The following is a 26,297-nucleotide window of genomic DNA, read 5'->3' on the forward strand; positions in this document are numbered from 1 at the left end:
CCCTCCCTCTCCCCCCCTCCCCCTCCCTCTCCCTCCCTCCCCATCCCTCTCCTCCCCTCCCTCCCCCTCCCTCTCCCCCCTCCTTCCCCCTCCCCCTCCCTCCCCCTCCCTCCCCCTCCCTCTCCCTCCCTCCCTCCTCCCCCTCCCTCCCCCTCCCTCTCCCCCCTCCCTCTCCCCCCTCCCCCTCCCTCTCCCCCTCCCTCCCCTCCCTCCCCCTCCCTCTCCCCCACTCCCCCTTCCTCTCCCCCCTCCCACTCTCTCCCTCCCCCTCCCTCTCCCCCCCTCCCCATCCCTCTCCCCCCCTCCCCCTCCCTCTCCCTCCCTCCCCATCCCTCTCCCCCCCTCCCTCCCCCTCTCTCTCCCTCCCTCTCCCCCCCTCCCCCTCCCTCTCCCCCCTCCCTCTCCCCCCTCCCCCTCCCTCCCCCTCCCTCCCCCTCCCTCTCCCTCCCTCCTCCTCTCCCCCTCCCCCCCTCCTCATCCCTCTCCCCCCCTCCCTCTCCCTCCCTCCCCATCCCTCTCCCCCCCTCCCTCCCCCTCCCCCTCTCTCTCCCTCCCTCTCCCCCCTCCCTCTCCCCCCTCCCTCTCCCCCCTCCCCCTCCCTCCCCCTCCCTCCCCCTCCCTCTCCCTCCCTCCTCCTCTCCCCCTCCCTCCCTCCCCCTCCCTCTCCCCCCCTCCCCCTCCCTCTCCCCCCTCCCCCTCCCTCTCCCCCTCCCCCTCCCTCCCCCTCCCCCTCCCTCCCCCTCCCTCCCCCTCCCTCTCCCCCACTCCCCCTCCCTCTCCCCCCTCCCTCCCCCTCCCACTCTCTCCCTCCCCCTCTCTCCCCCTCCCTCTCCCCCACTCCCTCTCCCCCCTCCCTCCCCCTCCCACTCTCTCCCTCCCCCTCCCTCTCCCCCCCTCCCCATCCCTCTCCCCTCCGTCCCCCTCCCCATCCCTCTCCCTCCCCCCCCTCCCACTCTCTCCCTCTCCCTCCCTCCCCCTCCCTCCCCCTCCCTCCCCCTCTCCCTCTCTCTCTCGAAAGAGAGTGGAATTGTGTATTTAATTCAATCCAATCAGCCGTTTTGTTTGGGGGGCCATTGACTGGTAGCAGCTCGGTCTCGCTAGGCACGCGCAGCGGAACGTCGGACATCGCTCTGGTGCCACATCCACTGAGACCCCATCAGGGAGTCGCGTTCCCTCTCTCTCCCTCTCTCACCCCTCTGATGATGGAGAGAGAGAGAGAGTGAATTTAGTTATTCAATTGAATTCAATCAGCTGTGTTGTTTTGTAGGCCAATGAATGCTAGCAGCTCAGCCTCGCTAAGCGTTGGTCATTAATCTGCCGGCCTAATTGTGTTGTACTCACCCCTCCCCCACCCCACTTTCTCTCTCTCTGTAAATCATAAATCACGTTGTAAACAGGCACTAGTAATTATAATTACCGAGCCGTGCGCGTCAAATTGAGGCGTCTAATGGATAATCCGCGCGATTGCTCGGAGTGGTCACGATCAAAGGGCGGTGCGTAAACACAGCAGCAGCAGCAGCAGCCTCGTCTACGAGTTATGACGCCATCGTCATCGTCGTCGTCATAATCGTCCTCATCACTATCAGCGTCATCGTCGTCGTAGTCGTCATCATCTGCATCGTAATCGTCGTCATCCATGTCGTCATCGTCGTCAGCGTCAAAGTCATGATCGTCATCGTCGTCATCATCATCGTCATCGTTGACATCATCATCGTCGTCATCATCATCGGCATCGTCGTCATCATCTGCATCGTAATCGTCGTCATCATTGTCGTCATCGTCGTCAGCGTCAAAGTCATGATCGTCATCGTCGTCATCATCAGCGTCATCGTTGACATCATCGTCGTCATCATCATCGGCATCGTCGTCATCATCTGCATCGTAATCGTCATCATTGTCGTCATCGTCGTCAACGTCAAAGTCATGATCGTCATCGTCGTCATCATCAGCGTCATCGTTGACATCATCTGCATCGTAATCGTCGTCATCATTGTCGTCATCGTCGTCAACGTCAAAGTTATGATCGTCATCATCGTCATCATCAGCGTCATCGTTGACATCATCGTCGTCATCATCATCGGCATTGTGGTAATCGTCATCATTATCGTCATCATCATCATCATCGGCATCATCGTCGTCGTCGTCATCAGCGTCATCATCGTCATCATTGGCATTGTAATCATCGATTACAATGTCATCATCGTCGTCATCATCATCAGGGTGCAGGAGGACAGGGTAAGCAGCTCGGAGGGTGGTGAACAGGAGATTGGATGGGTTGGACACCTGTACAGGGTGTAGCAGGACAGAGTAAGCAGCTAGGAGGGTGGTGAACAGGAGGTAGTGATGGGTTGGACTCCTGTACAGGGTGCAGGAGGACAGGGTAAACAGCTAGGACAGTGGTGAACAGGAGGTAGTGATGGGTTGGACTCCTGTACAGGGTGCAGGAGGACAGGGTAAACAGCTAGGAGGGTGGTGAACAGGAGGTAGTGATGGGTTGGACTCCTGTACAGGGTGCAGGAGGACAGGGTAAGCAGCTAGTAGGGTGATGAACAGGAGGTAGTGATGGGTTGGACTCCTGTACAGGGTGCAGGAGGACAGGGTAAACAGCTAGGACAGTGGTGAACAGGAGGTAGTGATGGGTTGGACTCCTGTACAGGGTGCAGGAGGACAGGGTAAACAGCTAGGAGGGTGGTGAACAGGAGGTAGTGATGGGTTGGACACCTGTACAGGGTGCAGGAGGACAGGGTAAGCAGCTAGGAGGGTGGTGAACAGGAGGCAGTGATGGGTTGGACACCTGTACAGGGTGCAGGAGGACAGGGTAAGCAGCTAGAAGGGTGGTGAACAGGAGGTAGTTATGGGTTGGACACCTGTACAGGGTGCAGGAGGACAGGGTAAGCAGCTAGTAGGGTGGTGAACAGGAGGCAGTGATGGGTTGGACACCTGTACAGGGTGCAGGAGGACAGGGTAAGCAGCTATGAGGGTGATGAACAGGAGATTGGATGGGTTGGACTCCTGTACAGGGTGTAGGAGGATAGGGTAAGCAGCTAGTAGGGTGATGAACAGGAGGCAGTGATGGGTTCGACTCCTGTACAGGGTGTAGGAGGACAGGGTAAGCAGCTAGTAGGGTGGTGAACAGGAGGTGGTGATGGGTTGGACACCTGTACAGGGTGTAGGAGGATAGGGTAAGCAGCTAGTAGGGTGGTGAACAGGAGGCAGTGATGGGTTGGACTCCTGTACAGGGTGCAGGAGGATAGGGTAAGCAGCTAGTACGGTGGTGAACAGGAGGAGGTAGTTATGGGTTGGACACCTGTACAGGGTGCAGGAGGACAGGGTAAGCAGCTAGTAGGGTGGTGAACAGGAGGTATTGATGGGTTGGACACCTGTACAGGGTGTAGGAGGATAGGGTAAACAGCTAGGACGGTGGTGAACAGGAGGTAGTGATGGGTTGGACACCTGTACAGGGTGTAGGAGGATAAGGTTAGCAGCTAGTAGGGTGGTGAACAGGAGGTAGTGATGGGTTGGACTCCTGTGCAGGGTGCAAGAGGACAGGGTAAGCAGTTAGTAGGGTGGTGAACAGGAGGTGTTGATGGGTTGGACACCTGTACAGGGTGTAGGAGGACAGGGTAAGCAGCTAGGAAGGTGGTGAACAGGAGGTGGTGATGATGATGGGTTGGACACCTGTGGAAGAGCAGGATGGGGTTAGGGACTGGCTCATTGCCCGGCTGATCGCTCTGTCGTTAGCGCCGGGTTGGTGGGGGTCGCTAATGGGATAAGCGACTGAGATCACGAGGGGGTTAACGAGGGGAGAGTTCCAGGTGATCGATCACCCCTACGAGTCGATTGAAAACTCATTTCTTTAGAAGGGATTCCCTCCCTTGTGTGTTTAATGTTGTCCGCCCCGCCCACCCGCACAGTTCTCTGCACAATAAAGTTTTATTTTTTGGGTTAGATCGTGTGTATGTGTGTGTGTGTGAATGTTGTTGTCGAAACCCTCCACCACACGACACAGCCAATCAGTCAGGGATTTGTCACGTGAACAAATCGCCAAATAGTTCACTGCTTGAGCCCAGCGGTTTGTTTGAGAGTAAATCCACAACGTTTGCACCGTTTGGCGCTTTGTTTACGTGAGAAACCCCTTACTAATTGGCTGCGTCGGGTGGTGGAGGGTTACGACACCACACTCATACTTACGCGATCGAACCCAGTGACCTTTATTATTAATAATAGTGGTCGCGAAAGCCTCCTGCGTGTTAAGCCCCAACCCTCTGCGTTCAACGCGAACACATTCTCCTGCGGAGGGGTGCTGGTAGGAACGTCGGGTTGGCTCGGTCAATGGGCAGGGTCAACAACAACAACAACAACGGAGGCACCACCACCACCACGTGGTGTGTTCAGCACCACGTGGTGTGTTCAGCACCACGTGGTGTGTTCCGCAACAATATGCCCGACTGTGAGGGGCAGGCACAAGCCGGCGTGAGTAGGTGAAACGTTGAGTTTTATAAGGGGGGCACCACGGGGTGACCAGCCCCTCCCTACCCAGCCCCACCCCTCCCATCCCCCACCCAGGCCCTCCCCACCCAGCCCCTCCCCACCCTCCCCTCCCCACCCTCCCCTCCCCACCCAGCCCCACCCCTTCCCATTTCTGGATACACGACGGACGGACGGACACAACAATAATCCCCTGCTGCTGGTGATGGTGTAGTAAGCACCAGGAGGAGGTTCCTACACAGTGTGACTTCCTGTCTCTATGTATCGCAACGCTTTGAAGGTGGCAGTGAAACAAGAAGGGGAATTGCGTTTTGGTTCTTTAGGTAAACGTAATTGTAGAAAGAAACTAAATCAAATAATAGAATTCGACGTTTCGATAGCAACACAAGCAACCGTCATCAGGTACAAATGAACGAGAGAGAGAAAAAATGCAATGCAACGCAGAGAGCCGACTAACACAACAGTCAACGCCCCCACCTGGTTGATTGCGTTCTTCCAAAGATCGCTCAATTTGACGGTAGAAAAAATAATCGACTAAAATCAAAGGAAAAATAAAAACGAAAACGAATTATTTCATTATTTTTCTATATTTTTTTCGAAAGAACCAAAAAGTCATTCCCGCAGTCACTTAAAGCTCCACATCTTGTTCAAAAGGGACATGTCGTCCGTGGCGGATTTAAAAGTGCAAAGAGGGGCAGGTCATAGTAATAGGTATTTACCCTTTTATCCGGCACCAAAACTGGCACCTTTATACAAGGGGGATCAATGTTTGCAATAACCACAACACAAGCAGTCAAAAATACAAACAAAAAAGAGGCAACTCTGATAACGACATTGGCACTGTCCTTGAAATTGGATTGGTCCACACCCGAGACGGCTTTTCTTAGAGCCCTTAAGTCTCCATCGGTGTTGGACCAGATGACGCCAAAAGGCGTCCAACTCAAAAACAGGGGCAATGCCACTCGAGTCGTGGACACATTACGCTTCACGCATTGAGGTGTTCGGGTCACTCTGTTTTTGTTGATGCAAAGTAATCTCGATCCGTGTCGTGAATACCTCCGGAGGAAGGTCACCACCACGCCTGAGCAGCTAGGTGTGTTGAGTCAGCCCATCGTTACCAATTATCAATCATTATCAATCAATCATCATCAATGCGTTGTCATCATTCATCATCATCATCATCAATAAATCATGTTCATCAATCAATCGTCATCAATCGTCATCAATGAATCATCAATAAATCGTCAATGAATATATCATCAATGATTTTCATCAATCATCATCAGTCATAATTAATCATCATCAATCATAATCACCAATCATTATCGATCATATTCAATGAATCATCATCAATCATCATCGTTAATTATCATCAATCATCAATCAATCACCATCATCAATCATCTATCATTCACCATCATCATCCATCATCACCATCCCCTAGCTCCGGGTTACAACTATGTGAGGAGAGAAGTAAGAATGGTGGTGGGGTGTATGTGTGGTGTGTGTATGTGTGTATGTATGTGTGTGTGGTGTGTGTATATGTGGTGTGTGTATGTGTGTATGTATGGTGTGGTGTATGTGTGTGTGTGTGGTGTGTGTGTATGTGTGTATGTATATGTGTGTGTGGTGTGTGTGTGTGTGGTGTGTGTATGTGTGTGTGTGTGGTGTGTGTGTATGTGGTGTGTGTATGTGTGTATGTATGGTGTGGTGTATGTGTGTGTGTGTGGTGTGTGTATATGTGTATGTATATGTGTGTGTGGTGTGTGTGTGTGGTGTGTGTATGTGTATATGTATGGTGTGGTGTATGTGTGTGTGTGGTGTGTGTATGTGTGTATGTGTGTGTATGTGTGGTGTGTGTATGTGTGTGTGTGGTGTGTGTATGTGTGTATGTGTGTATGTGTGGTGCGGTGTGTGTGTGGTGTGTGTGGTGTGTGTATGTATGGTGTGTGTATGTATATGTGTGTATGTGTGTGTGTGTATGTGTGGTGTGTGTGGTGTGTGTATGTGTGTGTGTGTGGTGTGTGGTGTGTGTGGTGTGTGTGGTGTGTATGTATGTGTGTGTATGTGTGTGTATGTGTGGTGTGTGTGGTGTGTGTGTGTGGTGTGTGTGGTGTTTGTGTGTGTGGTGTGTGTGTGGTGTGTGTATGTGTGTGTGTGGTGTGTGTATGTGTGTATGTGTGTATGTGTGGTGCGGTGTGTGTGTGGTGTCTGTGTTGTGTGTATGTATGGTGTGTGTATGTATGTGTATGTGTGTGTGTGTATGTGTGGTGTGTGTGGTGTGTGTATGTGTGTGTGTGTGGTGTGTGGTGTGTGTGGTGTGTGTATGTATGGTGTGTGTATGTATGTGTGTGTATGTGTGGTGTGTGTGGTGTGTGTATGTATGGTGTGTGTATGTATGTGTGTGTATGTGTGGTGTGTGTGGTGTGTGTATGTGTGTGTGTGTGGTGTGTGTGGTGTGTGTGGTGTGTGCTTAGTGTGTGGTGTGTGTGTGGTATGTGTGTGTGGTGTGTGTGTGGTGTGTGTGTGGTGTGTGTGGTGTGTGTGTGGTGTGTGTGTGTGGTGTGTGTATGGTGTGTGTGGTGTGTGTGTGGTGTGTGTGGTGTGTGGTGTGTGTGTATGTATGTGTGTGAATGTGTGTGTGTGGTGTGTGTGTGTGGTGTGTGGTGTGTGTGTATGTATGTGTGGGTATGTGTGTGTATGTGTGGTGTGTGTGGTGTGTGTGTGTGTGGTGTGTGTGTATGGTGTGTGTGTGGTGTGTAGTGTGTGTGTATGTATGTGTGTGTATGTGTGTGTATGTGTGGTGTGTGTGGTGTGTGTGGTGTGTGGTGTGTGGTGTGTATATGGTGTGTGTGTGTGGTGTGTGGTGTGTGGTGTCTGGTGTGTGTATGTATGTGTGTATGTGTGTGTATGTGTGTGTATGTGTGGTGTGTGTGGTGTGTGTGTGGTGTGTGTGGTGTGTGTTTGTGGTGTGTGTGTGTGTGGTGTGGTGTGTGGTGTGTGTGGTGTGTGGTATGTGTGGTGTGTGTGTGTGGTGTGTGTGTATGTATGTGTGTGTATGTGTGTGTATGTGTGGTGTGTGTGGTGTGTGTGTGGTGTGTGTGTGTATGTGTGTATGTGTGTGTATGTGTGGTGTGTGTGGTGTGTGCGGTGTGTGTGGTGTGTGTGGTGTGTGTGGTGTGTGTGGTGTGTGGTGTGTGTGTATGTATGTGGGTGTATGTGTGGTGTGTGTGGTGTGTGTGGTGTGTGTGTGGTGTGTGTGTGTGGTGTGTGTGTGGTGTGTGTGTGGTGTGGTGTGTGTATGTGTGTGTATGTGTGGTGTGTGTGGTGTGTGGATGGTGTGTGTGGTGTGTGGTGTGTGTATGTGTGTGTATGTGTGGTGTGTGTGGTGTGTGTGTGGTGTGTGTCTGTGGTGTGTGTGTGGTGTGTGTGGTGCGTGTGGTGTGAGTGTGTATGGTGTGTGTGTGTGGTGTGTGTGTGGTGTGTGTGTGGTGTGTGTGGTGTGTGGTGTGTGTGTGGTGTGTATGGTGTGTGTGTGTGGTGTGTGTGTGGTGTGTGTGGTGTGTGTGTGTGGTGTGTGTGTGCGGTGTGTGTAGTGTGTGGTGTGTGTGGTGCGTGTGTGTGGTGTGTGTGTGGTGTGTGTGTGGTGTGTGTGGTGTGTGGTGTGTGTGGTGTGTGTGTGTGGTGTGTGTGTGGTGTGTGTGGTGTGTGTGGTGTGTGGTGTGTGTGTATGGTGTGTGTGTGGTGTGTGTGTGGCGTGTAAGTGTGCGGTGTGTCTGTGTGGTGTGTGTGTGGTGTGTGTGTGTGGTGTGTGGTGTTTGTGTGTGAATGGTGTGTGTGTGTGTGGTGTGTGTGTGTGCTGAGGGAAGGCGGCGTTTGTGCACAGACTGCCCTATATAACATCATAACAACAGTCTGGACCACTGGACGGGTTCCGCAGGATTGGAAGGATGCCCTGGTGGTCCCCCTTTTTAAGAAGGGGGACCGCACAGACTGTAACAACTACTGGGGCATCTCACTCCTCAGTGTGCCGAGGAAGGTCCTGGCAAGGTTTATTCAACCTTGCCTTGCCAGGCACGCTGAGGAGAGGCTTGCGGAGCCCCAATGCGGTTTAAGGAAAGGGCGGTCCTGCACAGATGCCATATTTTCTGCCCGTCTGCTACAGCAGAGGTTAGGAAATTCCAGCAAGACCTACATCTCTGCTTTATTGACCTGGTCAAGGCCTATGATACCATCAGTAGGCCTGGGCTCTGGGTTGTTCTTCGTGCTTTTGGAGTACCTGACCCTCTGCTCACGATCATTAAGGACCTTCATGATGGTGAGCGGGCCCGGGTAAAACTACTTGGCCGGGAGTCAGAGCCATTCCCTGTACACTTTGGGGTGCGACAGGGATGTCCTCTGGCTCCCACATTATTTAACATCTATTTTGACCACGTAGTTCGTGAAACCTTCAATAGCTGTACCGGGGGAATCTCCATATGGTACAGATATAATGGGAGGCTGATCGATGCCCGGGTGCGGTCAAGGGATGGCTCCCTATTGGTCAACCACGTTATGTATGCCGATTGTTTGGTAATAGCTGCTCATTCAGAGGAGGCGTTGGAGTCGCTGCTGCTGAGACTGGAGCGTGCCACTACGAGATGGGGCCTTACCATCAGCCCCACCAAAACTAAGCACCTGCCTGGGTATTTTGTACCATCGGACACTCCACCCCCACAACTCCCAATCGGTGATGGGGCAGTTGTGGAGTGCGTGGAGAGTTTCCCATACCTGGGCAGTGTGCTTATGACTGGCTCCAGTTTAACAGCAGAGGTCTCACTCCGAATCAGTCAAGCGGCAATATATTTTCATCGTTTGTGTAACGCTGTGTGGAAGCTACCTGGTCTGTCGCTCCGCACTAAGCTTCAGATCTTCTCGGCCACGGTCATTCCCTCCCTTCTCTACGCTTGGGAAACGTGGACCCCCAATAGAACATCTTCGCCGGTTAGAAACATTTAGGCTGGCCTGCCTACGAGCCATCCTGGGTTTAACCATATCTGGGCACGGTCCTATCGGTGAGCTCCTCCGGCAGGCAAGGCTGCGTTGGCTGGGTCATGTAGCCCGCATGCCCAGCCACCGCATGCCGAAACAGCTTTTGTTCGGCCGGATCGAGGGGGCTAAACGGGCGCAGCACGGGCTAGAGAAGAGATGGAGTGATGTGGTACAGGAGGACGTGGAGCTGAGTGGACTTGCCGATGCCTGGTACCAGCGGTGTCAAGATCGGCCTCTGTGCAGGAGGCTCGTGAAGGACGCTACTGGGCAGTTGGAGGCAGTCGCCCTCCAACAACAACGGAGGGCGGAGGAGCGACGCTCACAACAACGAGCGGAGCGCCGCGTGGCTAAAGCACAGCAGGTTGGCACAGTAGAGGGCACAGGTGGTGCATCAGCCAGTCGTCTCAGTCAGTCGACCTGTGGCACCTGGGTCTGCCCCCTGACCTCCTGCCAGCGGGCGTTCGACACTTCACGTGGCCTCAAGGTGCACATGGCCTGGCACAAGAGTCGTGATGACGTCACCGCCACTTAGTGGCGAATGGCGGTTGTTGTTATTGTTGTGTGTGTGTGTGGTCTGTGTGTGTGGTGTGTGTGTTTCAGTTTAACTGGCGGTTTAATGGTAATTAATTGAAGGTGGAGGGGTTACCAGCCCCTCGCACCCGTCCAGAGCTCCCGTTTAGCCACTGTGGTGGACCCAGATGCCATGAGGGGAGGAGCCAATCGGATTGGCCCTCCCCCCACAGCACTGTCCACAACAGAGTTGCCTGTCTGGCACCGCGAGGAGGTAGGGGGTTGTTTTGCCGGCTGCCACTCCTCTGTCGGGAGCTGGACCGGTACCGCCTGGATCTCTGTGGCATTCAGGAGGTCCGCTGGACCGGTTCTGGCTCCTGCCACCATGAGGGGTGGACAGTCCTCTACTCGGGGCAGCAGACTGCCAAACAACAGGGTCTGGCTCTTCTGACACGTAGGCTTTCGCGACCAATATTATTCATAATAAAGGTTTTTGGGTTAGATCGCGTTTATTTATAAATGTGTTGTAACCCTCCACTTCCCGACACGGCCAATCAGCAAAAAAAGTGTCACGTTGACAAAAGACAAATAATTCACTACTTTAGCCCACCGGTGTGTTGAAGAGTAAATCCACATTTACAGTTTGAGTACGACGTTTCGCTGGTAAATACATCCAGCATCATCTGGCGAATTGCCCATCTGGCGAATTGCCCGATGATGCTGGATGTATTTACCAGCGAAACGTCGTACTCAAACTGTAAATGTGGATTCACTCTTCAACACACCGGTGGGCTAAAGTAGTGAATTATTTGTCTTTTGTCAACGTGACACTTTTTTTGCTGATTGGCCGTGTCGGATGGTGGAGGGTTACGACACATTTATAAATAAACGCGATCTAACCCAAAAACCTTTATTATGAATCTGGCTCTTCTTTTGAACTAAAGAATGAAGGGGGCGTGGGAGCGTGGCGGTGAGGTGTGGGAAGCTGTAAGCCCCAGGCTACTTTGGGCTCGCCTTCCCATCAACCAGAGGTGAGGAGTGGTGGTCGTGGTTACTTATGCCCCCACCGAAGACAAACATCCGTGGAGGGATGCAGGCAAAGCCGATTAGTCAGATGCCTTCTATGACCTCCTGTCACAGTTGCTGGCTAAAGTGGCACCTCGGGATAGAGTCATCATGTTGGGTGACTTCAATGCCCGAGTTGGTCATGATGCTGGCACCTGGTCTGGAGTGATTGGAGGGCATTGACCAGATCAGCTCAATAACAACGGAAGGAAGCTGTTAGATTTTTGTGCAGCCCATGGGATTGTAATTACCAACACGCTGTTCCGGCATCGGCGCATCCACACAACATAATGGATACATGCTGGGTCCAAGCAAGAACATCTGCCTGACTACATAGTGACGGACCAACGGATGCGAGCCCATGTCCTTGACACCAGGACCTACCGTCGAACTGATCTGCCCTCTGACCATCGACTAGTCATCTGTAAGGTGCGGCTGCCATTCTTCCACTCCGGTGGTGGGTGTACACCCAGGACCCCATTCCAACCTAAAGTGGCCTGGTCTCAGTTATCTGATGAAAGTTGCAAGCGAGAATTTCATCATCGCTTGCGGCTGGGGTTGGCATCGTCCCCGACTCCTCCTGATGTCGAGGGTAAATGGACGAGGTTTAAGACTGTCACTCATGCAGCTGCATTGGCTGCTTTGGGTACGCGGTCCAGACCTCCCCAGAGACCCTGGCTGACAGAGGAGGTGTTAAGGATAGTTGAGAAAAAGCGACAGGCCCACTGTCATCGGCTACAAAATCCCACGTCAGAGAATGAGGAGGCTTACCGCAGCTTTCGCTCGGAGGTTCGGAGAGCCGTGAGGCGCTTGAAGGATGGGTGGTGGTCGCGGGTTGCTGAGGAGATGGAGTCTGCCTCAGTGGCCCGCGATCACAAATCTCTATTTAACTCCATCAAAAAACTAACCTGCAGCACCACACCTATTACCATCAATAGGGGAAAAAACGGTGATCCAATCTCCGACCCCCAGGAAGAGTTTTTCAGATTTGCTGAGCATTTCTGTGATGTCCTGGGGGAGGGAAAATCCCTCAGCCAGGAAAACATCGTGGCACAAAGTGAGGATGACCCTGCTGAGACTGCGGTGCCTCAAATATTGGAAGAAGTCACCCCCTGTGAGTGGCTGGCTGAGGTGTCATCTGTTGAAGAAGTACTAAAGGCGATCCAGAGTCTGAGACCAGGAAAGGCAGCAGGCAGAGATGATCTCCCAAGCGAAATGCTGAGGTAGGGTGGCTTTTGTGCACAGACTGCCCTATTTGGCATCATAACAACAGTCTCGACCACTGGACGGGTTCCGCAGTATTGGAAGGATGCCCTGGTGGTCCCCCTCTTTAAGAAGGGGGACCGCACAGACTGTAACAACTGCTGGGGCATCTCACTCCTCAGTGTGCCGGGAAAGGTCCTGGCAAGGATTATTCAACATTGCCTTGTCAGGCACGCTGAGGAGAGGCTTGCAGAGCCCCAATGCGGTTTCAGGAAAGGGCGGTCCTGCACAGATGCCATATTTTCTGCCCGTCTGCTACAGCAGAGGTGTAGGGAATTCCAGCAAGACCTACATCTCTGCTTTATTGACCTGGTCAAGGCCTATGATACCATCAGTAGGCCTGGGCTCTGCGTTGTTCTTCGTGCTTTTGGAGTACCTGACCCTCTGCTCACGATCATTAAGGACCTTCATGATGGTGAGCGGGCCCAGGTAAAACTACGTGGCCGGGAGTCAGAGCCATTCCCTGTACAATTTGGGGTGCGACAGGGATGTCCTTTGGCTCCCACATTATTTAACATCTATTTTGACCACGTAGTTCGTGAAGCCTTCAATAGCTGTACCGGGGGAATCTCCATATGGTACAGATATAATGGGAGGCTGATCGATGCCCGGGTGCGGTCAAGGGATGGCTCCCTATTGCTCAACCTCGTTATGTATGCTGATGATTTGGTAATAGCTGCTCAGTCAGAGGAGGAGTTGGAGACGCTGCTGCTGAGACTGGAGCGTGCCACTAAGAGGTGGGGCCTTACCATCAGCCCCACCAAAACTAAGCACCTGCCTGGGTATTTTGTACCATCGGACACTCCACCACCACAACTCCCAATCGGTGATGGGGCAGTTGTGGAGCGAGTGGAGAGTTTCCCATACCTGGGCAGTGTGCTTATGACTGGCTCCAGTTTAACAGCAGAGGTCTCACTCCGAATCAGTCGAGCGGCAATATATTTTCATTGGCTGCATAACGCTGTGTGGAAGCTACTTGGTCTGTTGCTCCGCACTAGCTTCAGGTCTTCTCGGCCACGGTCATTCCCTCCTTTCTCTTCGCTTGCGAAACGTGGACCCCCCTAATGGAACATCTTCGCCGTTTATAAACATTAATTCTGTCCTACCTACGATCCATATTGGGTTTAACCAGGCTGGATTGTGTGAGGAGCTCACAAATCCTTGAAAGATCTGGCACGGTCCAATTGGTGAGCTCCTCCGGCAGGCAAGGCTGCGTTAGCTGGGTCATGTAGCCCGCATGCCCAGCCACCGCATGCCGAAACAGCTTTTGTTCGGCCGGATCGAGGGGGCTAAACGGGCGCGGCACGAGCTAGAGAAGAGATGGAGTGATGTGGTACAGGAGGACGTGGAGCTGAGTGGACTTGCCGATGACTGGTACCAGCGGTGTCAAGATCGGCCTCTGTGGAGGAGGCTGGTGAAGGACGCTACTGGGCAGTTTTAGGCAGTCGCCCTCCAACAACAACGGAGGGCAGAGGAGCGATGCTCACAACAACGAGCGGAGCGCCGGGTGACTAAGGCACAGCAGGTTGGTACAGTAGGGGGCACAAGTGGTGCATCAGCCAGTCATCTCATTCAGTCGACCCGTGGCACCTGAGTCTGCCCCGTGACCTCCTGCCAGCAGGCGTTCGACACTTCACGTGGCCTCAAGGTGCACATGGCCTGGCACAAGCGTCGTTGTGACGTCACCGCCACTTAGTGGCGAATGGCGGTTGTTGTTGTGTTTGTGTGTGTGTGGTCTGTGTGTGTGGTGTGTGTGTGGTGTGTGTGTGTGGTGAATGGTGTGTGTGTGTGGTGTGTGTGTGTGTGGTGTGTGTGTGGTGTATGTGTGTGTGGTCTGTGTGGTGTGTGTGGTGTGTGTGGTTTGTGTGTGTGGTATGTGTGTGGTGTGTGTGTGGTGTGTGTGGTGTGTGTGTGTGTGGTGTGTGTGTGTGTGTGTGTGTGTGGTGTGTGTGTGGTGTGTGTGTGGTGTGTGTGTGTGGTCTGTGTGTGTGGTGTGTGGTGTGTGTATGGTGTGTGTGTGGTGTGTGTGTGGTTTTTGTGTGTGTGGTCTGTGTGTGTGGTGTGTGGTATGTGTATGGTGTGTGTGTGGTGTGTGTGTGGTCTGTGTGTGTCGTGTGTGTGTGGTTTGTGGTGTGCGTGTGTGTTGTGTGTGTGTGTGTGTGTGGTGTGTGTGTGTGTTGTGTGTATGTGTGGTCTGTTTGTGTATGTGGTATGTGTGGTGTGTGTGTGTGGTGTGTGTGTGTGTGGTCGGTGTGTGTCGTGTGTGTGTGTGTGTGGTTTGTGGTGTGCGTGTGTGTTGTGTGTGGTGTGTGTGTGGTGTGTGTGTGTGTTGTGTGTGTGTGTGTGGTCTGTTTGTGTATATGGTATGTGTGGTCTGTGTGTGTGTGGTCTTAATGTGTGGTGTGTCCGTGCTATGCGCTATATATGGTGTGTGTGCATGCTGTGTGTGTAGTGTGTATGTGGTGTGTGTGGTGTTTTTATTTGTGTGGTGTGTGTGGTGTATCTGCGTAGTGTGTGTGCTATGTGGTGTGTGTGTTCTGTACGGTTAGTGTGTGTGTGCGTGCGGTGTGTATGTGCGGTGGTGTGTGTGTGTGTGTATGTGCGTTGTGTGTATGTGCGGTGTGTGTGGTGTGTGTATGTTTGCTGTGTGGTGTGTGTATGTATGCTGTGTGGTGTGTGTGTGTATGTACGTGCGCTGTTTGTGTGTGCTGTGTGTGTATATGTGTGTGGGGAGCGGTAATGTAACCTAGCGACCCGAGTTCGATTGCCACTCACGCCTAACACCAGTGACGATTATCTGAAACGGTCATGGGCCTCCCCTAGGTAAACTCAGCCTCAAATGAGTACCTGGTGCGATGTGTAGTTAACATCGCCACTTGGAAGACAAAGCGTGCTCGCTGACAGCACTTGCCCCAACAGTCTGTTACAGGCTACACGGGGGATCTTTGTCTTTGTATTCGCTACGAACCCGGCCAAACAATGGTGACGAATCACCCGAACCGGCCCTGGGCCCCGTTCTAGGTGAGACTCGGCCTCGAAACGAGGCGCCTGCTTGCGTTGTGTAAACGTCAGCACCGGGGGGAGGGGGGGGTGGGGATACAAAGGCGGCCGGGACTAGACAAAGGCGGCCGGCCGACCCGACATCAGGCCACTTTCACCCAACATCTGCGTCCAATATCAAAGTTTCAAAAGCCAGGGGGGGGGGGGGGGGGGGTTGGTTCCTCGTGATGACGCGTGCAAAACAGAAGCACGTGCTCTAATGATGACGACGATGACGATGACGATCACGTGCCAAACCTTACTACCAATCGGATTGTGGGGGCTTCAATGACGCGTTCATATTTCACGCGATGTCACCTCCAAAGCAAAACCCTATCGTCCTTCTTGGGTCTCACGGTGAAGTCACGGAGGTGGGGTTAAAATAAAACGTCGTAACTTTTTTCTTATAATATTTTTTTTTGCTTGTTGTTAATTCCCTTTGAACCAATCGACGTGACTTCACCGAAAGACCCCAACAAATACGAACTCCCGCCGTCACGAAAGCTTTCACCTCTGTTGCTGCGGACAAGAATGTCACGCCACGTCGCTGGAACCGAGTCGCCTACGTCAGACGCGTCAGCAGCCGCGGCATTCTCCAGAAGCCAGCCTCGCCACCGGTGTCAGAGCAGCGAGCGACGTCCGAGAGGCGAACGTTGCACGGGCGAGGCCACACGCATTAGGGCCTAAATTTCGATTTAAAGCTTTCGTGACTGCAATGATTCATCTTCTTTGGTTCTTTCGGTAAAGTCACCACGTAGAATGAGAATAAAATAATAAATTGATAAAATAAAATAACACAATAATATTCTCACGACGTTTCGGCCACAACACAAGCGGCCTTCATCAGGTGAAGGGACGAGACTGTCTGGTAGGACAGCGCTGGAGTGATCTTAAGGATGTGTGGAATCCCTCCCCGTAGAGGCGGTTAAATTTCGATTTAAAGCTTTCGTGACTGCAATGATTCATCTTCTTTGGTTCTTTCGGTAAAGTCACGTAGAATGAAAATAAAATAATAAATTGATAAAATAAAATAACAATAATAGGGACGAGACTGTCTGGTAGGACAGCGCTGTCCTACCAGACAGTCTCGTCCCTTCACCTGATGAAGGCCGCTTGTGTTGTGGCCGAAACGTCGTGAGAATATTATTGTGTTATTTTATTTTATCAATTTATTATTTTATTCTCATTCTACGTGGCGGTGACTTTACCGAAAGAACCAAAGAAGCATTAGGGCCTGTTCCTAGCTCGGCGTGAGCGGCTACACCGTGACGCAGCTGCCCACCCAGCCAAAGCGTGTCCGCTTCGTGCCGGAACTGATTCCTCGCAGATGGAACAGATGGGGACGTCTTAACACCAGTTTTATTCGCAGAAATTATTGAAAACATTTAAAAAAAAAACCTGTTCTTATTCGTCATCGCAGCGTGCATTTGTGTACCGGAATAATCCGATGAGCTTTGACGCTCTTAACGCAGCTTTGCTCACTTTGAAAGCCCTTACTTACGAGCATACTCTCTGATCCTTTCGGTGAAGTCACGTACGATAGAAAAATAAACAAACTAAAATAAAAAAAAGTAAAACAAATTATTTTATTATTTTTCTACCCACGTGACTTTACCGAAAGAACCAGAGACTATGGATTCCCGCAGTCACGAAAGCTTCAAAGCCTTATCAGCAGTCTTTCCTCTCCGCCTGATGAAGGCCACTTGCGTTGCGATCGAAACGTCGCATCCCATTAATTTATTTTCTTTCTACGTGGCTTTACCGAAAGAGCCACAGAGTATTTGGCGACTATAAATCTCCACATGACAAGCCACTATCGTTGAGCTGATATCGTTTGTGATATCCAGCTCGCTGCTGAACAAGAGCTACGTAGTACCTCAGTGTGGGGGGAGGGGGTCTTAGCTGGTTAAAATAAAAGGTACTTTAATTGTTTTATTTAAAGCTTTCGTGACTGCAAGGATTCATATTCTTGGTTCTTTCGGTAAAGTCACCACGTAGAAGGGAAACAATAAAATAATAAAAATATAAAACGATACAATTCTCACGACTTTTCGACTGCAACACAAGAAGCAATCATCATCAGGTGTGAAAACCACAGCAAGAAAAATTGAAAAAAGTTGCGGGGTTTTTTTAACGTTAGCACCACGGAGAGCGATTTGACAGTTTGTACAAAAAAAAACGCCACTTTTTTCAAATTGTCTTGCTGTGGTTTTCACACCTGATGATGATTGCTTGTGTTGCAGTCGAAACGTGGTTAGAATTTTATTGTTTTATATTTTTTTATTATTTTGTTGTTTCCCTTCTACGTGACTTTACCGAAAGAACCAAGAATAAAGGTACTTTAATTTTCGATTTAAAGCTTTCGTGACTGCAAGGATTCATCTACTTCGTTATTTCGGTAAAGTCTTCACGTAGAATGAGAATAAAATAATAAAACAAGATAAGACAATAACGCGAAGCGCTGTCGTCCCGACAGTTCTGTTCCTTCACCTGAAGAAGGCTACTTGTGTTGTGGCCGAAACGTCGTGAGAATTTTATTGTCTTATTTTGTTTCATCGTCATATTCTCATTCTACGTGACTTTACCGAAAGAACCAAGAATAAAGGTACTTTAATGTTTTATTAATTTCCCACGTGAGGCTCGAAGACAGGGCACTATGGCAGTACAGCAGGCGGACTGATGTCTAACTCGTAGGGCAGCATTTCGCGTCATTGGGTGTCATTCGGACGCCAAGCCTGTGGTGTTGTTCATCATAGAGGGTTAGATGGCATACATGCAAATGCTGTGCCGTGAAACCCGCCACCACCCGACACAGCCAATGAACAAGGGGGTTTGTCACGTACACAAAACGTGGCCCAGTTCGTTGCTAATACAGCCACACAGCGGCTGTGTGTTGGAGAGTAAACGCACGACATTTACAATTCGGGTCTCGTGACGTCTCGCCAGTAATTATTACTGCAAGCAGCATCATCAGGCCTGATGATGTCTCTGTCTCTCTCTCTCTCTCTGCCTCTATCTCTTTTTCTCTCTTTTTTATCTTTTTTTTTACGGTCAGAGGAAACGAGAAGATGCTCGGTGTAGTCGGCACTTTGCTTCGTTCATCATTTCGGTTTTTTTCAATTCTTTGCTTTATATGTGCCCCCCCCCTCCCCCCTTTTCAAATGAAAGATTTCACAAAATATGTCACGCTCTGCTCTCCTCCTTCCTACCCCTTCCCTCTCTCTCTCTATCATCTCACTCTACCCGCCCCCCCCCCCCTCTCTCTATACTCTATGTCTATGTTCCCCCTGTTTTCTATGTTTTATTTTAATTTTTAACTACGACAAGTGCTGCATCTGCATCCAGCCCTCCTCGCAGTCCTACTACGGCCTCCGACGGGTAGCTCAGATCTCTGCATGCAGAGCTCTCTCTCTGTCTCTCTCTGGGTCTCTCTCTGTCTCTCTCTGTCTCTCTCTGTCTCTCTCTCTGTCTCTGTCTCTCTCTCTGTCTCTCTCTGTCTCTCTCTCTCTCTCTCTGGGTCTCTCTCTGTCTCTCTCTGTCTCTCTCTCTCTCTGGGTCTCTCTCTGTCTCTCTCTGTCTCTCTCTCTGTCTCTCTCTCTCTCTGTCTCTCTCTGTCTCTCTCTCTGTCTTTCTCTGTCTCTGTCTCTCTCTCTCTGTCTCTCTGTCTGTCTCTCTCTGTCTCTCTCCTCTGTCTCTCTCTCTGTCTCTCTCTGTCTCTCTCTCTGTCTCTCTCTGTCTCTCTCTGTCTCTCTCCTCTGTCTCTCTCTGTCTCTCTCTGTCTCTCTCTCTCTGTCTCTCTCTGTCTTTCTCTGTCTCTCTCTCTCTGTCTCTCTCTCTGTCTCTCCCCTCTGTCTCTCTCTTTCTCTCTCTGTCTCTCTCTGTCTCTCTCTCTGTCTCTCTCTGTCTTTCTCTGTCTCTCTCTCTCTGTCTCTCTCTGTCTCTCCCCTCTGTCTCTCTCTTTCTCTCTCTGTCTCTCTCTGTCTCTCTCTGTCTTTCTCTCTGTCTCTCTCTGTCTTTCTCTGTCTCTCTCTCTGTCTCTCTCTGAGAGTTCATCCTTGCTTGCAGACGCGTGTCGTCTGGAACGCTCCTTCCGTTACGATATCAGGAAGCCGCCGAGAGTTACGCACTTTAAAAGCATCATCATCATCTAGATTGACAAACTCATTTCTTTAAAAATGCTTGTTGTTGTTGTTGTTGTGTTTGGTTTATTGTCCGTCACACACCGCCTCTGATTAGCGCGGTTGGCTACGTGCGGTGCGAAAGAAGTTCAACACAGTACACTACACTATACACTACACACTACACTATACACTACACTATACACTGCATACTGCACTACACTGCTATACACTACGCTATACACTACACCACTCAACTACTATATGCTACGCTACTATACACTACACTATACAATGCATACTACACTACGCTGTTATACACTAGTCTGCACACTACATTACTATATACTACACTACTGTCCACGATACTAAATTGAACAACTCCATCCAGTAGAGCTGCTTGTTGTTTTGTGAACTTTCGTTTGGTGTCCGTCCCCCGTCACCTCCGATGAGCGCGGTTCCCTACCTACGGAGCTAAAGAATTTCAACGCACACACACACACACACAAAGAGCACCGCGCGCTACGAGTTATAAATACCCTCCGTATCCCATTCATGCCCCCCCCCCCCACCTTGCTCCCCCCTTGCCCCCCCCCACCACCTTGCTCCCCCCTTGCCCCCCCCCCCCACCACCTTGCCCCCCCTTGCCCCCCCCACCACCGTAGCCAAGGATGACGAGTACGAGGGCGAGTACCTGGAGATCGAGGGCATCTCGCGCGACCAGGCGGGCGAGTACCAGTGTAGCGCGACCAACGACGTCGCGTCACCAGACACTCGCAGGGTGCGCGTCACCGTCAACTGTGAGTGGCGCCGGAACCCTCCCACCCACACACCCACCCAGCCACGCCCCCCACCCTTACCCCGCCACGCCCACACCGCTACCCCACCACGCCCCTACCCCCACACCAACACGCCCACACCCCCACCCCACCACGCCCACACCCCCACCCCACCACGCCCACACCCTTACCCCGCCACGCCCCCACCCCCATACCACCACGCCCACACCCCTACCCACAATGCCCCCACCCCACCACGCCCACACCCCTACCCCGCCACGCCCCCACCCCCGCCACGCCCACACTCCTACCCCACCACGCCCCTACCCCCACACCACCACGCCCACACCCCTACCCCGCCACGCCCACACCCCTACCCCACCACGCCCACACCCCCACCCCACCACGCCCACACCCCTACCCCGCCACGCCCACACCCCTACCCCATCACGCCCACACACCTACCCCACCACGCCCCTACCCCCACACCACCACGCCCCACTCTTACCCCGCCACGCCCACACCCCTACCCCGCCACGCCCCCACCCCCGCCACGCCCACACTCCTACCCCACCACGCCCCTACCCCCACACCACCACGCCCACACCCCCACCCCACCACGACCACACCCCTACCCCACCACGCCCACACACCTACCCCACCACGCCCCCACCCCCATACCACCACGCCCACACCACTCGCCCACCCACACCCCACCCGACCCCCACCAGGGGAAGTGGGGAGGGGAGGGGCGTGGTGGGGGCATTGTGACGTGACATGCAGAGCGATGACGTGGTTGTGCGTGCCGGTGCTGGGCGATGGTAGCTCTCTGTGTGCACTGTGTCGTCACTTGAAGAAGAAGAAGGAGACCAAGAAGGGATCTCAGATGTAGCTCTGCGATATCCACTTTCGTGAGCCTATTACACCCATAGAACACTGTCTGTGGGTGAAATAGAGAGGGCTAGATTCTCACACACTCATGGCACCACGATCACCCCCCCACCCACCCTCCACACTAACCACCCCCTACCCCCCCCCCCACATCTCTCCCCAACGTAGTCGCCCCGACGTACGTGGACGTGAGGAACCTGGGCATGATGCTGGGCCACCAGGGATCCCTGCGCTGCGAGACAGCGGCCCTGCCAGCGCCCAACTTCGAGTGGTTCCGCAACGACAAGAGGTCACCACCCCAGGCCGCCTCGCCTCTACACCACAGCCACTACACCACGTGGTCTACACCACGTGGTCTATACCACGGCCTCTACACCACAGCCACTACACCACGTGGTCTACACCACGTGGTCAACACCACAGCCACTACAGCACGTGGTCTACACCACGTGGTCTACACCACAGCCACTACAGCACGTGGTCTACACCACGGCCTCTACATCACAGCCACTACACCACGTGGTCTACACCACGTGGTCAACACCACAGCCACTACAGCACGTGGTCTACACCACGTGGTCTATACCACGGCCTCTACACCACAGCCACTACAGCACGTGGTCTACACCACGTGGTCTACACCACGTGGTCTACACCATGGCCACTACACCACGTGGTCTACACCACGTGGTCTACACCACGGCCTCTACGCCACAGCCACGACAGCACGTGGTCTACACCACGTGGTCTACACCACAGCCACTACAGCACCTGGTCTACACCATGGCCACTACATCACGTGGTCTACACCACGTGGTCTACACCACAGCCACTACACCACAGCCACTACACCACGTGGTCTACACCACAGCCACTACACCACAGCCACTACACCACGTGGTCTACACCACGTGGTCTACACCACAGCCACTACAGCACGTGGTCTACACCACAGCCACTACACCACAGCCACTACACCACGTGGTCTACACCACGTGGTCTACACCACAGCCACTACACCACGTGGTCTACACCATGGCCTCTACACCACGGCCACTACATCACGTGGTCTATACCATCGCCTCTACACCACAGCCACTACAGCACGTCCTGTACACCACAGCCACTACACCACGTGGTTTACACCACGTGGTCTACACCACGTGGTCTACACCATGACCTCTACACCACGATCTCCATACCACGACCACTACATCACGTGGTCTACACCGCAGCCTCTTATACCATGGCTATAGAATCAGAACTCCTCAGAATATTCACTCAGCCTCGGAGGAGAAATTACCCGATGAGCTTGTAAGGCCTCCAATTGTTTTAAACGGATGCCCCGTAGAGTCATTTTCAGATAGTAGTGGGTTTTTTTTTCTTCAAGCATTTGGATGCAAGTGTTTTGGGCCAATGGCAGTTCCACTGTTGGTGTGGGTTTAGCTACGGCGCGCTGTGCTACGAACCAGTCTACGACCCGAGTTCAATTCCCGCTCACAGGCAACGACACCCAGTGACGATTATTTGAATGGGTCCTGGGACTTCGCCTAGGTCTACTCGACCTCAAATGAGTACCTGGGATGCAATCGGTATGCAACTGAGACACAATCGTGATGCAGTGAAGTTGCAGCCAGGAGGCAATCAGAATGCAATCTGGATGCAATCGGGATACAATCGGGATGCAATCAGGATGCAATCAAATGTAAAAAAAGTGAACTTGCTACTGTAAGCCTCCCGTGAGGCCCAAAGCAAAAACACGAATATATTCTTGCTGACGGTAGCGTCTCCTGACAACGCAGCAGCGCCTACTCCTCATACACACGCGGAGCCTCATACACACACCGGGCCTTATCATACACACACGGGCCTCGTCATACACACACAGGGCCTTATCATACACACACGGGGCCTTATCATACACACACCGGGCCTTATCATACACACACAAGGCTTCATCATACACACGTGTGGCCTCATCATACACACGCGTGGCCTCATCATACACACGCGTGGCCTCATCATACAAGCACAGGGCCTCATCATACACATGCGGGGCCTCATCATACACATGCAGGGCCTCATCATACACACACAGGGCCTCATCATACACACGCAGGGTCTCATCATATACACGCAGGGCCTCATCATACAAACGCAGGGCCTCATCATACACACGTAGGGCCTCATCATACACACGCGGTGCCTCGTCATACACACGCAGGGCCTCATCATACACACGTGTGGCCTCGTCATACACACGCAGGGCCTCATCATACACACGTGTGGCCTCGTCATACACACGCAGGGCCTCATCATACACACGTGTGGCCTCGTCACACACAGTCTGCCTCGTCATACACACGTGGGGCTTCGTCATACACACGTGTGGCCTCGTCATACACACGCGGCGCCTCATCATACACACGCCGGGCCTCATCATACACACGTGGGGCCTCGTCATACACACGTGTGGCCTCGTCATACACACGCGGCGCCTCATCATACACACGTAGGGCCTCATCATACACACGCGGGGCCTCATCATACACACGCAGGGCCTCGTCATACACACGTTGGGCCTCATCATACACACGCGGCGCCTCATCATACACACGTAGGGCCTCATCATACACCCGTGTGGCCTCATCATACACACGTGTGGCCTCATCATACACACGCAGGGCCTCATCATACACACGCGGCGCCTCATCATACACACGCAGGGCCTCATCATACACACGCGGGGCCTCGTCACACACACGCAGGGCCTCATTAATCACACGTGTGGCTTCATCAAACACACGCGGGGCCTCATCATACACACGCGGTGCCTCGTCATACACACGAAGGGCCTCATCATACACACGCAGGGCCTCATCATACACACGCCGGGCCTCGTCATACACACGCGGGGCCTCGTCACACACACGTGGGGCCTCGTCACACACACGAAGGGCCTCATCATACACATGCAGGGCCTCGTCACAAACACGCAGGGCCTCATGATACGCATGCAGGGCCTCATCAAACACACGCGGGGCCTCATCATACACACGTGGGGCCCCGTCATACACACGCAGGGCCTCATCATACTCACGTGGGGCCCCGTCATACACACGCAGGGCCTCGTCATACACACGCGGGGCTTCATCATACACTCGTGGGGCTTCATCATACACATGCAGGGCCTCGTCACACGCACGCGGTGCCTCGTCATACATACGCGGAGCATCACGTGCCTCATCTCTCTCTCCCACTCTCTTACTCTCTCTAGCTCTCTCCTGCTCCCTCTCTCTCTCTTTTTATTACGATCAGAGGAAACAAGAAGATGCTCGGTGTAGTCGGCACTTTGCTCCGTTCATCATTTCGTTTTTTTATGCTTTGCTTTACGTAAACCCCCCGCCCCATTTTAAATGAAATACCCTTACCCCTTCCCTCTCTCTCTACCCCCCCCCCTCTCTGCCCCTCCTCTCTCTCTACCCCCCTCTCTGCCCCCCCTCTCTCTCTGCCCCTCTCTTCCTACTCAATTTGGCTCTCTCTCGCTCACTCTCTTGCTCTCTTTCTTTATAACTACGACAAGTGCTGCACCAGCACGCAGCCCTTCCCACAGTCAAACGGCCTCCGACGGGTAGCTCACGATCTGCATGCACGGAGCTCTCTACCGTCATCTGCCACCGAGCACACGGCCTCCTCCAGCGCCCACTGCTCCTTGAAGGCCGGCACGGCGTGGGTCAGCCGGGCACGGCGGAACTCCAGCCCACACACACACCCTGGCTCCGACCAGAGCGCGGAAGATGCCCAGGCTGCTGGCCAGACGTTGCCCCTCCAGGGCCACCTTCCTCGCCCTGTATACGGCGAGCTTGGCGTAGCCGAAGAGCACGTTGACCAGCCCCTGAAGATGTTGGGGTCCGTCGCCCTTGAACAGCGAGTCCAGGCTCTTGCACTCCACGTATTGGTGCGCCACCATCTCCACTTTACTGCAGTACCGGCACTCTGGGGACGTGTCGGTGAAGCGCGCCAGGGAGACGTTGGTGGTGACAGTGCCGTGGGCGATGCTCCAGCTGAGGTCGCCGATGCGGTTGTACGTCGGGCTGGAGTAGAGTTGCCTCCAGCGAGGCCTCTCCGGAGAGACGCAGGGCAGAGGCTTTCCTCCAGGCATGGTCCTTGTGGCTCCTCAGGGTGTCCTGTTGGTGGAACCGGACCATGTAGGAGTAGACCACCTTCCTCTTGACGTTTCCGAAGGCCACCTCCGGCAGGTCTTCCAGCCGGCACAGGTCGTGATCCGCCTTCATTTGTCGGCATTGGCGATGCAGTGGCACGACTGAGAGCTCCGGTGGAGGGGGACCAAGAGGGGCCTCGTCATCCCCAACGCCGATGGGGGGCGTTCTCCCCGCTGCCGCTGAGAAGGCCCCCTTGGCTTTCGGCCAGGATCCGGGCAGCCACCCGGAGCGACTGCAGCCCCCCTGTCTTTGTGGCCACGTCTGCTGGTCCGAGCCACCGGCCTCCGTGTTTCAGGCTCCACCAGATCTCCCATCCTGGTGAGCCGCGCATTGGCGAGGCGCCTCTCCATGCCTGGGGTGGTGGTGGTGGTGGTAGATGGCAGCTTTGTCTGCGGGTTCCTGAGGATCGGTTCGAAGACCAAATCCTCGGCCAATTGTGGTTGGTTCTTCCTCCTGACGGCGAGGGAGCTCCATGTCTGCAGGACGCTTCTGTAGAAGGGTGGCAGCTGTCCCAGTGGGAGGCCCCGCAGGTCCATGTAGAATAGTTGCTTGGAGCACTGCAGACCCTCCCCCAGCTGTTTCAGGAGGAAGGAGGCCGTGACGCTCCAGGCCGGTGCCGGGGCGGCGTTCAGGAACTTTTGCGCGGCCTGCAGTCGGAAGGTGGCCAGCTGACTCCGCACGCACACCAGCCCGTGACCGCCCTCGTCCAGTGGCAGGGCCAGGACCCCAGCCGCGACTCCGGTGTCCTCCACCCGACCAGAAGAAGTCGAGGACTCGCTTCTGAAGTGCGTTGACGAGGCTCATGGGGGAGTGCAGGGAGAAGAGTCGGTGCCACAGCATGGACGTCACCAGCTGGTTCACCACCAACGTCTTTGTCCTGAAGGTGAGGA

General features: G+C 53.4%; 1 protein-coding gene across 2 annotated transcripts in view; it reads left to right on the top strand.

Annotated features, from left to right (window-relative positions):
- LOC116955861 (limbic system-associated membrane protein-like) overlaps window positions 1–26,297 on the top strand; it is a 768,583-nt gene that overhangs the window by 723,361 nt on the left and 18,925 nt on the right. For both annotated transcript variants that reach the window (XM_076053714.1, XM_076053713.1), the window contains 2 exons: window positions 20,180–20,314; window positions 21,353–21,473. In XM_076053714.1, coding sequence (XP_075909829.1) covers window positions 20,180–20,314; window positions 21,353–21,473 — 256 coding nt within the window. The remainder of the gene's footprint in view (window positions 1–20,179; window positions 20,315–21,352; window positions 21,474–26,297) is intronic.

This window comes from Petromyzon marinus, chromosome 62 (genome assembly GCF_048934315.1).
Source record: "Petromyzon marinus isolate PM22_M1 ecotype Great Lakes invasive population chromosome 62, UKy_Petmar_22M1.pri1.0, whole genome shotgun sequence".
Classification (NCBI taxonomy): Eukaryota; Metazoa; Chordata; class Hyperoartia; order Petromyzontiformes; family Petromyzontidae; genus Petromyzon; species Petromyzon marinus.